This window comes from Manis pentadactyla, chromosome 2 (assembly GCF_030020395.1).
Source record: "Manis pentadactyla isolate mManPen7 chromosome 2, mManPen7.hap1, whole genome shotgun sequence".
NCBI classification, from domain to species: Eukaryota; Metazoa; Chordata; class Mammalia; order Pholidota; family Manidae; genus Manis; species Manis pentadactyla.
The window spans coordinates 106,867,435-106,881,475 of NC_080020.1; the positions used below are offsets into that span (position 1 = coordinate 106,867,435).

A 14,041-nucleotide genomic window follows, 5' to 3' on the forward strand; every position below is an offset into this window, starting at 1 on the left:
GCCCTTGTGCAAATAACCCATACTGCCTTCTCCATAAGCCAGTACTTGCTCCTGAGCACACAAGAAACAGCTAGAATATGAAGAAAGCCTAGGTTTTTAAGTGGGTGGATGGGAGCCACGTCCTAAGGTAAAGAAATGCAAATATCTGTATAATAAACGTCCAAATTAGGAGACTCTGAAGGAGCTGCATGGCTCCAGGCTGGTGATAGAAGAATACAGCTCAGAATATTTGCTCAGGTCATGTCTAAAGGCTTTCCTGCCCTGGACAGCACAAGCATTTTCCTTCAAGAGCCTTTCTAGGGACTGTCAAGAAAGGACACAACGCTTTTCCAGGAAGACATAAAGGGAGACCTAAAGCTAATGTGCTGGTAAATATTTCACCACTAGCTCCTCAGGATAAAAACACGTATATATAAATACAGACATGAGCTTTTACTGATAAAAAGGTGTATAGCACATAATTTCAAATAATAACAAACCATACAATACTCTTGACCATAAATTCCATAAAGCCAATTGACTTTCACACAATGCTCTTGTTGATTTTTGCCAAAATCATGTATCTGTAGCCTACCTAGTGTCTGCAAGTGATGGATGAGTATAGTTCCCATGTGAATACTGGTGTGGGTATTTTTGTTTACATCCACAAGAAAGACAAAGTGAAACAAGATTATGAGAGAACTTCACTCATTCATTGTCAACCATGTGTAAGGCAAATGTGATAATAAATACATTACAGAAACCATGTCAACCATGTGAATGACAACTTCATGAATATGATAATCGTTTTCAAATAGTGGAAGAATATGTACTTAATTTTTGTTGACATTCAAAATGTGATGGTTACACAGACACAACACACTTAAATTTAAACTGCATCACTAACATTCTCCATCATTTTCTTAAGTCTGGACAATCAAAAAAAAAAAACAGTAATACATGATGCTCAGATTTGTAGCATTTGTTGATTTCCATGGTACAAATACAATACCATGGCCAACTTCAAGGTAGCAAAATTGATGTCACTAAATATGGAGTTTGGAAAAGAGGTTTGGCAGCCCACCATGACATGGCACTTCTCCCATGCAGATACAATAAACATGGATAGCCTCAGTAGCATAAAGTTATAAATACCTTGTTTCTAATATATTTTACCTTGGTGAAAAGTCATCACAATTGGTATAATCTTCAGTCAAATGCAAGCATTCAATGACAAAGAACATCAACTGAGTCAAAAGAGTAGCCTAAAAAATGGGCATGGGTTCACATAAAGGCAAAATCCCACAAGTGCTTACCAATGGTACCACCCAAAGCCATTGCTCCAGACATCTGAGCTAACAATTCCGGGCATGGTTTTAGGCCTCCAAGGGTAGCTGCCAGGCCTCCGGCCACTCCAATCATGCCCAAAGCATTGCCAAGTCGAGCGGTTCCCTGGGTGGAAAGGCCAGCCAAGGCACTCACACAGCACAGACCTGAGCCCAAGTACATGAGCTTTTCAGAGAAAGGAGTGGAGGAGAAAGAGAGAGACACTGTCAAAACCTTCTGCCTATCAGCTTACAGAGGATCTCTCTTGAGGAAACACAATTCTCTGAAGATAATTTTAAATTCAGACAATAGAGGAACCAATAACAGCTTTTAATATTTCAGTATTATTTTTTCTATCATTAGGAATTAATATATTAAATACCTTAAGTTGTACTTGTAATCATACCATTAATGTAAACTGATAATAGTTTTCAAGTAGTGGAAGAATATGTGCTTGATTTTTGTTGACATTCAAAATGTAATGGTTACAGAGACAACACACTAAAATTTAAACTGCATCACTAACATTCTCCATCATTTTCTTAAGTCTGGATAATCAAAAAAAAACAGTAATACATGATACTCAGATTTGTAGCATTTCAAATAGTCTGAGAGTATGAAAAAAGGTATATAAAAGAACCTAAGTGCAAAAGGAATTACTATGGGATCCAGAGCTAACCAAATGCTATGAACAAGCCAAGCCCTGATGTTGTAAGGACCATGCCATATGATTCACTTATGTTGCAAGTCAGTCCCATGAGATTCACAGGAGGAAAGAATCATCATCCTCATTTTAACAGAAGAGAAAACCAGAGCTTAGAGAGGTTACATAAATTTCCTAAAGTCAAATGATCAGCAAATAGTAAATCTGGATTCAGATATTGGTCTCTCTGACTCACTGCTTCAACTCTTCTCAAAAAATATTTTGTTCATTCAACAAATATTACATGGAAAAAGCAGACATCAAGAAAGACATGCTTTTTCTGTTGTCAGGCTGCAATCTAATGATAGTCTTAGAAAAGAAAAGGAAAATACTGAGTTCCCAACATAGTTAAGTCTCTTATTATAATTATATTTAGACATGAAACTTCCAAAATTCAACTTGATTAGTTCTGTTTTTCTATAGAGCATTCATTTTTAAACTATCCTTTTTAAATGAATTGATATAACATTTCCTGACAACAAGAAATAGTACACTAGATTTTTAGGATAAGAAAGTAAGTAGGAAAAAGACTGAACAGTATTTAACAAAAGAAACTATCCAAATTTCTTACTGATAATTTCATTGTATGCTTACAACAACCCAGCCAGCTACATAAAGAAGATACTAAGAATCTTCTCGACTCTTTTTACATGTGGCAAAACTTCAGGACAAACAGGTAAACCCAAGTTTGCACCTTCAGTTAGCAGGCAAATCTGTCTAGAAATTCAGGGTCCTGATCTTCAGAGAACGGGAATGCTCTATTTGACCAAGGCATTTCTAAAGCTATCATTGTATTTGCCTGACAAGAGTTTACATTTTGGTAATGATAATATTAAATCAAATCAGGAAGAAAATGCAATGGCAAAAATAAAAATTTGCAAAAAAGCCTCTTACTTGTTCAATGTTATAACCACTGTAGAGAGCAGCTAAATATCCCCCAACAAAGGTACCAGCAGGGAGCAGATACAGGTAATTGTATTCCGGGGGGTCAGTGGGACGCTTGAACATGTCCAGCATTCTCTGTGTCACCAGAAAGCCACCTTATCAAAGTAAACGTAAAACAGAAAGCAATATCTCACTGAGCAACACGATCCTTTAAAGTTCTACAATTTCTCTATTTTAAGCATATATTTACTATCTAGGGATAAATGTCGTTTTAAGCAACATTTTAGAACCCCCAAATTAAAAGTTATTCTATTCTAGCCAGTTCCACTGAAAGGGGAGGAAACCCTAAATATACTCTGGAAGAAAACTTGCTAATCAGAGTGCAGAACCAACTATTTCTGCATGACTAAGAGTAAAGAGCCATTCAAACAGCTTGGGAATGCAAAAGATCAAAGGCCAGTATTTTTTTTCTAATAGGTTATTCTGTTTGTTAAACCCTACACCAAAGGATAAAAGAAAAAACACCATATCAGCAAGCACCAACTGTCCTGGAACCATTAAAGAATTTTCAGCATCAAAACAGCATCGAATGAGTTTCGAACACAAGTGATGTGCTAGGCTTTCAGTTTTCAGGAGCATGGGCTGGGATAAGGCAAAAGGCTAACATTTTATCTAAAATTATTCCCATTTAGAGATGTCATGGTGATAGCTCTAAGTCAACTTAATTCAAAACTATGCATTCAATAACTTTCCAGTCAGCTTGTAGCAAGACATCATTGTTTGTTTTGGGACACTGGGGAAGGCAGTATTCTTTTGTCAAATAGTTTCTACAAATTACAGACGGGCAAATAACTCATTTTCCTTCACGGAGAGCATCTGTGGTCTGAGCAAAACATTTTTTAAAGGCAGAATTCAATTCTTAAAACCAGAATGTCTATTTCCCATTGATCTGTGCTTGCTCCTCGTCTCCACTCAACACAGCACTCTGGGCTCCTCCACCATAGTCTCACCTGCAATGTTGACTGAGGATATGAACGTAGCGAGAGTGGCCAGGCCCTGAGAGACTGTGGCAGGATACAGATGTCCTCCCATCAGCGCCAGCCCGCCAACTGCAGTCAGCCCTATGAAGAAAGCATCAACATGGTGAATCGTCACTGGGACACCGCCAGATCATATGTCATGGCTGAAGGACCTCACATGCGCAGTCACAAAGTAGAAAGTTCTCGCACACCATTCTCACACAAGTACTATCATGGGCAAAAAACTGCGTAAGAACCTGGTCTTCCTTTAACTTTCTAACTCTGTCCCCCTGATAAAGATATAATCAATAATGTTATTAGACAACACTGCTTAGGGTAAAAAGGGACCTCTGGTCAGAGAATCTGCATCTGAACTGGAAGCATGAATGATAACCCTACGATGCTGAAGCCATACCTCTGAGTTTTCCTGAGTACAGTACCTCTTGGAACTGACCATATTCCCTGCAGAGATTCTGGAAGCTATGCTAACGGCATTGTTATAAGAGATGCCCACTGGGGCCATGAGGTTTCCAAGCCATGTTAGCTCCCACACCTGGTGGGTCTCATTCCTCAGATGTGAACCACTGCTGCAGGCAAAAGAGAACAGCTTCTGGGCAGCCATGTGGACAGCTGCATGGACTGCTGTGCAGATTCACACCAAAAAAAAAGCCAGCTACTACCCTGCTGGCTAGCTGTGCCTACTGCTCGGCATACCTCGCAGTGAACCTGATGGCAGGTGTGGCCTACTGTAGACTTGCTAGGCTGAATGTTCAGTTGAATCTAAGCAAGTCCATAAAGGATGTCACAACTATGATTCTGTGAAAACGCTGGTTTCCAAATTTTATCAGAGGAATCCTTTCTTTAAAGGAAATCACAACTGAGAGAACAAACAGTGGCTCTGCACAGCTTGCGATGGGAGCAGCCCAGAGGCCTGACACACTCCCTCGGCCTCTTACTCACAGCCTCACCCCTGGACCCCCCATGAGCCCGAGTGCCCACACCACAACCTCAGATGCCAAACCTCAGATACAATTTGAAAACAAGGACTTGATAAACCACATTGAAAGCACCCCTAAAGTTGAATAAGCCCACGAAAACCTAAGATGAAGGAAAACAAGACAGGAACGAACCTGAGATCGCATTAGTCACAGACATCAGTGGTGAGTGGAGGGCGGGGGTCACTCCCCAGACAGTGTGGTAGCCCACAATGCCAGCCAAACCGAAAGTGGTCACCATCTGGGAAAAGGCCAAATTGGGAGCTGCGATGCCAAGACCCAACACCCCCGTGAGCCCTAGAGAAAGAGAGGCAAGACTGTGAGCTGGCAGCAATCATCTCGGGAAGATCAAAAGCACACACACACCCACACACAGACATGTGGAATAGTCAATGCTTCTCCTTGCCAGGGAGATACTTCTGACATTCTGTGACTGGGAGCTTGCAGGTGGGGGTTGTTAAAGGTATCATGAACAAAACCCAACTTCCTGACCACCACCCCCGAGAACAAATCGTAAAGATCTAGTAAAATTTATGGGTTACCTTAATAACAATTTGCCCATTTTCCTTGGTGTAGCGTATCCTCTTCTCTGTTGTAACTTTCACTGACAATGCCAATGTGTTTACACAAGTGTTTTCATTCCAGAATTTTAGACTTTAGAAGCTCTACCAAAGCATTTTCTACTTGGGCAAGACACAACCTTTCTAAGACAGGACTTCAGTGAGGCCAAGTTCATGTCACTTTCAGATTTGGCTGAAGAAGAGGGTTTTAAGAGTAGGAAGGATTTCATTCACTCCAGTACCTCCCCAAAACATATGGCTTCCACCCACCCGGGACAGAAGTTTTGCAATTGCTCCTGAATCTGAACTGGACTGCTGGCTGGGCAGTCAGCTCCAGCCTCAACACCAAGTCAGCAAACAGGGTTTTACAAAGAAAAGGAAAAAAAAAACAAAAAACAAATTAAATTAAGAATGTGCAGAATACAGTCAGCTCTGAACATACATCTTTAATTACTGCCTCTTCCTAATAGCAAACATGTGGACGGCTGTTCTGCAACAGAAGAAAGGGTTACCTAATGGTCAGTAAAAACAGAATGATAATGGGTGACCAGGGAGCTGGAATTTAGCTTTCCTGAATAAGGTACTTTTTTTCCTTGATATGAACTATTTTTTTTTAAAGTGGCACAGCTGGAACATCTAGGATTTGATATTCATTTTACTTTAATGGCAGGTGTGGCCTTCAATAAGACTGCAGTTTTAATTTATATTTTCCTACCCAAGTTTGAGATCTTCAGGGTTCCAATGCATGGCCTGTCAACCATCTGGAGAGAACATTAGATAGAATATTGTTTTGTGTTCCAGTTAAACATCAGAGAGCTGTACAGGGTTGTGGTTAAAAATATGTTTTCTTAAGCCAGACTGACTCAAGTCCTGGCACTAATGCTTGCTTGCTGTGTGATCTCAGGCAAGTTACTTAACCTCTCTGTGCTAGAGTAGCCTCATTTGTAAAATCATCGATCCTTTCTGTCCTCACCTGGAAACAGAAAGTAATAACATGCCTACCTCACTGAGGTCTTCTAAGGGATAAAGGAGCTAAAGTATGTGTTTAACACAATGCCCAGCGCTCATTAAACATCTACATTAGTCAAGAAGCACTAAATTACAATAATCTGCAGCTCACGGTGTTGGGCATCTGAGATAGAAATCATTCATGTGAAAGTTTTCCTACCAACCACTTAATAAACTAATGTCTTTCCTATAATACATTTAATAAAGTCAAATGTGCTACACTTCTATAATCTGCTTAACAGGAAAAAGAAGGCAAAGGCAGAGAAAGAAAAAGGAAAAAAGAAATCACATTCTTTGAAGAACGCTATTCAGATAGACTCATAACATACACACAAGAAAAATACTTGCCTTTATTATATAGATGGAGGTTTAAGGTTAAAAAATATATATATATATATAAGGCCATCTTTTTATTCACTACCTTATGCCATTGTCATAGCTATTAAAATGCAATAAACCTGGACTTTGAGAAACCTAGAAAAATAAACCATCATACATGCTTTGCTATATTTCCTTATGATTCTCGAAGAGAAATGGATATTTTTAATCCTTCTGATAATATTCTTAATGGACAATACAATAACCTAGTTTCTTTTTTTTTTTAACAAATAAGTGCAAGTAGGGACACTGCCCCATGTATTCAGAATGTTCACAACTAAAGATTTTTTTCAGTCATTTTGCTGAGACTTGCTCTTTATTCAAGGAGTATTCAAGGAGAGTTACATATTTAGCTTTAAAACATCTGGACACACATGGGAATTTGAAGAATGCTGAGGCTACAAGAATTCTGTGTGCCTGGTGCTGGTCCTTAATTCTTTATAGTTCGCTTTTGTTTTGTGTTTTGGCTCTAAGCAGATCTAAACATTTTTAATTCATTCTGTGAGAGAGAAACCAACTTAAAATCAAATATCCATATTTTAGACTCTAACAACTCATAGCCAGAATGAATATTTATCACTATTTTACAGTAATTTCTTCATGTTTTCATGAGCATGAATTAAAATACCAAAGAATTTATGTCAAAGTATAAAGATAAAGATAACAATTTAAAAAGTGAATTTTACAAAAATTGAATAACTTGGAATGTCAGTCGAATGTTCAAGGGCTATTCCTGGATTGTAGTGTTTATTCAATGCAAAAATTGATTCCCCAGTCTTACCCAACTGTGCAGATAACCATAACTTATGTTTTATAGACCACAAAAAATAAATAGCCACATTTATATGCACCTAACACCAACACAATACGACATACATCATTACTCAATATATTTGATGTAGATAAAAATATGAAAGACTATATTTAAAGTGTTTCCTGTAAAAGTTATTAGCAGCAGCCTGTGTTATTACTTCACATGCATTCACTCCAATACTTCACACAGCGCCTGCCTCTCTTGAGGTTTCTTTCTGCAATCAGTGGAGTCTCCCATTCTACAGAGATGAGAGAAGTTAACATGCCTATGAAAAACCGCTTCTAACAGGCCCAGTTCCTTATGGAATCCAAAGAGGGACAACAGCATTTCACTTGCTAATTTTGACAACTAAAACATCACTTAAAAAATTCAAATCATCAGGACTAAATCTTAGTAAATGCGATGTTCACCTGCTGTATATGCAGAAGCCGTCGTCATCGTCTTCCTGAAAGGTGTAACGGTAGCTGCTTTTTCAGCTTCTAACTCAGCCACTGTCTTCTGTTTTACTGGGGCACCTTGAGGAATGCTTTTTGGTGTGGGAGCAGGGAAAATCACTTTACCATCCTAACAGAATTAGAAAAACAGCATTTTTTAAGTCAATCAGCATCTCAAAATATAAGGAAGATAGCTATAGTATTGGGGAAAGAAACTGTTCTTTTAAAATTAATTTTAAATATCATTTATAACTTATCAGTTTATAGAAATCTGTAACGTAAGTGTATGTAAAGATATAAAGTGTATGTATTCACATGTATATGTAAGTCTTTGAAACATTTCTCTTTAAATCGTTCTGCATTTTAAAAATTTTGACATAAACCCAGCATATCAATACTTTATTAGAACATATCTCAATTCCAGAATAGCACTCTTCCACAAACATAAAAGCTAAAACAAATATATAATGAAGACACAGAGAGGAACAGACCTCTTTACTTACATTCATCACAACAGTTCCTCTAATGACATGACTCATTGTACCAAAGTCAAAGTCATCTTTCACTTCAAAATAAAAATTATCTTTGTCAGGACTGATGGCCTTCAGGAGCTTGGTGATATTGTTGGAATACAGGGTGCTGGCCTGAGTGGCCATCCGGCTGGGAAGGTCTGTGTAGCCGATGTGAGTAACTCCCTAAATGAACAAAAATATAGTCAGAAAGGTCTATTACCATATGTTTACAGTCTTTCTAGGACAATGCTCAGTCACAGTCAAGACTAAGTTTTAAAATTATATCTTTATAAATATACACACATACAAACAAGTATATATCTCAAAAGGAGTTTCAAATGTACCCACTTTTTGTTTTTTAAAATGTCAATCAGTTTCTCTAGATATTTAAAGGAATCAACACCCTCTCACAAATCACTAAAGATGTGGGAACTGGTTCACAGACAGAAGCTTTCTGCCATACCTTATAAACATGAAGTTCTCCTGGCTTAGTGGTTTCAAAGTTTCCACCAGCCTCAGCAGCTAAATCCACAACAACTGAACCTTCCTTCATTGACTCAATCATTTCTTTACTAAATAAAACCGGAGCTTTTTTACCTAATAAAATCAAAGGAAAACAGTAGAAATTATAATTTTTTTTAACTCAGTATTCAAATTATAACAGTCTCTGTGTACACAGGAATATACCACCTGAAATTGTAACTCTTTAGAGAAACCCCTAAAGTCTGTCACACTGGTGAGATTGTTCATTCTCCTAAGGAAGAAATGTGAGTGTGAGTTGCAAAGCGAGTGTGCAGGAGGGAGCTGTTCACTGAGCAAGTCTTGCCATTTGCTCAGCATGGAAATTTCAGCTAGCACAGCTTTTCCCAAATGGCTTACATCCAGTACTGCTCATAAAGAGATAAACATTTTGTCTGCTTTTTTTGAAAATGCATAATAATAAGCTACAAGGAAGCTATGTGCACCTAAATTGGGCAGTTCATAAAGATCACAAATATCAAGGGAATATTCAATAGTAATTTATGAATTACAAAATTGAGTATTTCCAATCATCTTAATAAAGATCACCAGATTTTCCTATATGATATATTCATCTACTCTAATTTACACAGGATAACTTGGAGGGAAGACAGGGAAGTGCCATGAAATGAAAACGTAGGATAGCACAACTCCAAAAGGCTAAGGATTCATTCATACACTTTTATTCCCAGTCAGCAACTATTGACTCTGAGCCTCTAGTGAATCAAGCCCTATACCTGATGCTAGGAATATACGGGTGGATAAACATAAAAGATCCCCCTGTTCTCATGGACCAATCTCTTCATGAGATATTTCACACTTCAAACTCATTCACTAATTCTTACATAGAAGACAAGGTACCAAACATAAAGATTTTTCAAGCCAATATACATTAATATGCTCACTGGGGGTCCACACTATCAATACATTACCTTGTTCAAGTTTGATAAAACAATGTAAATACCTAAGCTAAAGAAAAAATAAACTTGTGAGACTGGTAGTAAGCAAGCAGAAAGTTACAGCCAGATTATCCTTACCTCTTCTTTTGAAAGTTTCCAACTCTGTGTTTATAGAATTTTAGTAAAAACACTGTCAATTTTATAAATAGCAATTAAACATAAAACTTGCATGTAATAATCTGTTTTTCAATCTACTTGATCAGAATTCATATTATTCAAAAAAGAAAAATAACTTTTATTTATATCAAATGAAAACAAAGTTGTAAAGATACAAGTGGGTGTTTAAACAGTACCTCTTTCTAGATGCAAATTTTATACTTCCAAGACAAAGTTTAAATTCTAAGCCTCCCAGTACTGAAGGCCTTCCTCCCTTCACAGAAGCACTGTTTCTAAGTTAATTTCCTCCCATTCCTGCCCCATTGGCTCTTCTGCTCCAGCCACACCAGGCTAGCCGCCATGTGGTTTCTTAGATGACCTCTGGTTCTCTTTTCTGTGTCTCCATGAAAGAGCAAGAATGAGGAGATATCTTCCCCAAAGACAGCATCGTAGTAGTTTTCACACTTTAGTCCAACAAAGGTATCTTGAATATTTAACTGAACTTTTCTCAAGCATGAGTATTTGGGGATGCAAATCACATACATCTGAGGACTCTTCCCAAAAGAAAGGTCATGCTGCTCAGCTCTGCAGTGACTTAAAGCTATGGATCATATTGGTAGCATCCACATGAAGAGGCAAATTTAAAGTGCTAACCTGTATCTTCCCAGAATTTACTGTCATCACTGTCACCAGTGTCATTACTGTCATCACCCCACCCTCTCTGGCCCACAGCCTCTTCTCTATAAACCAGACTCTCATTACAGCTTTTCCTCTCACCTTACTTGTACCCTCTAGTCTTAGGTCGATATGCCCTTCAACTATTCTTTTGCTATATCCACTTGGACCCGGGTCCAACTTTCTGACTTTTAACTGAACCAACCTCATGACCATCAACTTCACAAATCTCATTTAGCACCTAACTAATTTATCCTGCCCTAGAAAGTACGGATTTCTTCTTTCTTCTGGGACATCTGTAACTAAGGATCAGTCTCTGAACTGTAATGCTACTCACTTTATGAGGTATCAAATGGCTAAAACCATTTAGGCTCTCTAGAAAACACCATGCGTACCATCTATCTGTCATTGATTTTACTTTCAAGCTTCACTAATCATGCAGTGATTGTCTAAATCTTTCATTTAAACACACTTTAAATACGAGTGCACACATATACATACACACGCTTGCATTTTAACAAAGAAAACAGGTGTTCTGTCCATTTTATCACTCTGGAATTCAATCACTTTTAAAGGACAGCATATTCTTTCACGTAGCATAATTAATTTAGTATACAGTCAAATGACTGGAGGGTAAGTCAAAAATTTTATTTAAATCACAGAGGAATATTTAAAAGACATGGAATTATTATAAGTAAAAAGCATGCAACAAAATGTACATATAAAGTGCTCCCACCATGCAGTAAAAAAAAATTTTTATATACATATATCAATGTTTCATATACATATGTATTTCTACATATACATAAAATATTTTATGTACTACAAAATTTCTAGTAAATTCTATATAGTATAACATTTAACAATACCAGAACAACTTTTGAGCAGTGAGACTAAGAATAATTTATTTTCTTCCTTGTACTTTCCCTTATCTCTCAAATTTTCTATAAGAGCTTGTTTTAATTTAGTAATTTAAAATTTTCAATAAGGGCTACAGGGAATACAATGATGAATATAACAGTGCAGCTGTCTTCAAGCATTCACATGTGGATTAATTTTTTTGAAAATTCTGAAAAGTGCAGAAATGAAAATTGAAAACAGAAGGGAAAAAAATAGAGCCAAAAGAGGAAGAGGGTAATACATAAAAGTTCCAAATGAGCAAACCCTCAAAAAAATAGGTCAAGAGAGGGAAAGACTGAGAAGGCAGTTTCAAATGCAATCTTACCCTAATGGGTGCAACGAAAAAATGTCAGGTATGATAAATGTGGCATTGCAAAATGAAAAAGGAGTAAGATGGTTAGTTAGGTATTGGGGGAAAAGCTGCCCAAACCTAATACCACACTTTAAAATCCTAGATCAGAATTAATTATAAAAGAAGAGCATCAACCCATAAAGAAAAAGGTAAGAGAAAAAAGAAAACTTTGGTGAATCACCCCCTAGTCTTTGGATTAAAAAGCACTTCCTAAACTTAAAACAATGGGGAAAATTCCAATAGACTTAAAAATGAAAAACGTATATTACAAGTATCAAAAAACATAAACGTAACAGAAAATATAAAAACAGCTCACAAAAATTCAAATAAGAACACAAAACCAAGATCTCAACAGATAAATGAACAACAAATACAAATGGTCAGTTCAAAGAGAAATGGTTAACAACCAAAAGTAAAGTTCACACTCAGGAGAAATCAAAGACATATGAGTACAAAAAGTGAGATATTTTTTGCCTCTCAAACTGAAAGTCAAAAAATCATAATAATGTTGAAATGAAACAATTAACTGATGTTTACTGATGAGATTATGAACAGCACAATCTTTCAAGAAAACATAGTTTATTTAGCACAATATCAAACTAGCCAAAAATGTTGATATCCATACTTCAAAGATTCAATTAATCCTGGGGGAACAAATGAAAATACAGGTACAGGAATAAGGCAGAAAAAATGTTAGAGCATTATTTTTAACTAACAAAAACTGTCAGTAAACAAAAAGGCCAACTTAGGGGGAACAGTTAAATAAAATACAGTACATCCAAATAAGAAAATTCTACAAAACCATTAAAAAGTGTATTTACAAAGAGTTTTCAGTGACACATCATATTATATTAAGGGGGAAAACTTATGATATAATACTAAATGAGGAAAGTAAGAAAGATATTGTGTCTTGATCTAACATGTTAAAAAGGCTGAAAGGAAATGGTAAAATGTTAGTCAGGGATGATCTTTATTTTCTACTTTGTACTTTCCTACATTTCCAACAAAAGTCACATACTATTTGTATTTAAAAAATAGTTATAAAGTACTCCTGCATGTTCACTAGTTTCTCCTTTAAGTTGGAGACATAGATTACTAGAAAACGTCATAGTTGTACTAGAAAACTGAAGTAACTTAGAAATACCATTACACCAATCTGTTTACTTACCAATTGAAAAGGCTCCCCTCAAAGTCTTCTGCCCTCTCTGCTACAGCAAGTGAAGCTATACAGTCAAGGCAGACTTTCAAAGAGTACATCAAAACACTTATAAAGGGAGACAGAAACGTAACTATGGATGGATAACAACAGGAAGATGTGCACAGACTTTTTACAACATAAAAGTTAGAACTAAGAATACATCCAATGTTTAATGCAAATCCTTCAAACATAAAGAGATGTCCCACATACCCCAGAGACAGCCTGGTACGGATCGTAGATATAAGGATAAAAGATCAAATGACCATTTGATCAATAAATATGAGAGATGCCCTCTCAAAAAAAAAAAGATCAAATGAGCCTATCAGGTGTTTAAAGACATAACTGTGGAGAAAGAAGAGTTAATAAAAGGCTGCAGAAAAGAGGTATTTTTTTTTAGAAACACAACTGAAAGGCTTTCCCCTTTTGACTACTCAAATTTGTTAATTTTACCATTTATCTTCAAAAGATGAGATACACAAAAGGACCAAGATTGTGACATTTCCTCACACCACCTCCCTTTAAAAAATCTCTTATGATAGAAAAAATTACCAAGGAGAGACAATTTTACAAAATATATTTCCTGGCACAAAAAGATTTGGCATGTCCAATTTCATGAAATATTTCTTGGTTCCTTCTGGTTCTTGGACATTAAGCTCCCTGGTAAGATCAATCTATTCCTTCCCAATTGGGAGTTTATTTCCTTGCTTTTGCCAAGACAGTGGTAGGACA

At 36.7% G+C, this 14,041-nt stretch overlaps 1 protein-coding gene across 5 annotated transcripts in view; it reads right to left on the reverse strand.

The window, feature by feature from the left end:
- Positions 1-14,041, reverse strand: part of NNT (nicotinamide nucleotide transhydrogenase) — an 89,378-nt gene that overhangs the window by 42,143 nt on the left and 33,194 nt on the right. For all 5 annotated transcript variants that reach the window (XM_036910932.2, XM_036910933.2, XM_036910931.2 and 2 more), the window contains exons 8-14: positions 9,077-9,210; positions 8,605-8,796; positions 8,078-8,231; positions 5,043-5,204; positions 3,904-4,014; positions 2,903-3,048; positions 1,296-1,491 (exon numbers count right to left, since the gene is read on the reverse strand). In XM_036910932.2, the coding sequence (XP_036766827.2) occupies positions 1,296-1,491; positions 2,903-3,048; positions 3,904-4,014; positions 5,043-5,204; positions 8,078-8,231; positions 8,605-8,796; positions 9,077-9,210 (1,095 nt within the window). The remainder of the gene's footprint in view (positions 1-1,295; positions 1,492-2,902; positions 3,049-3,903; positions 4,015-5,042; positions 5,205-8,077; positions 8,232-8,604; positions 8,797-9,076; positions 9,211-14,041) is intronic.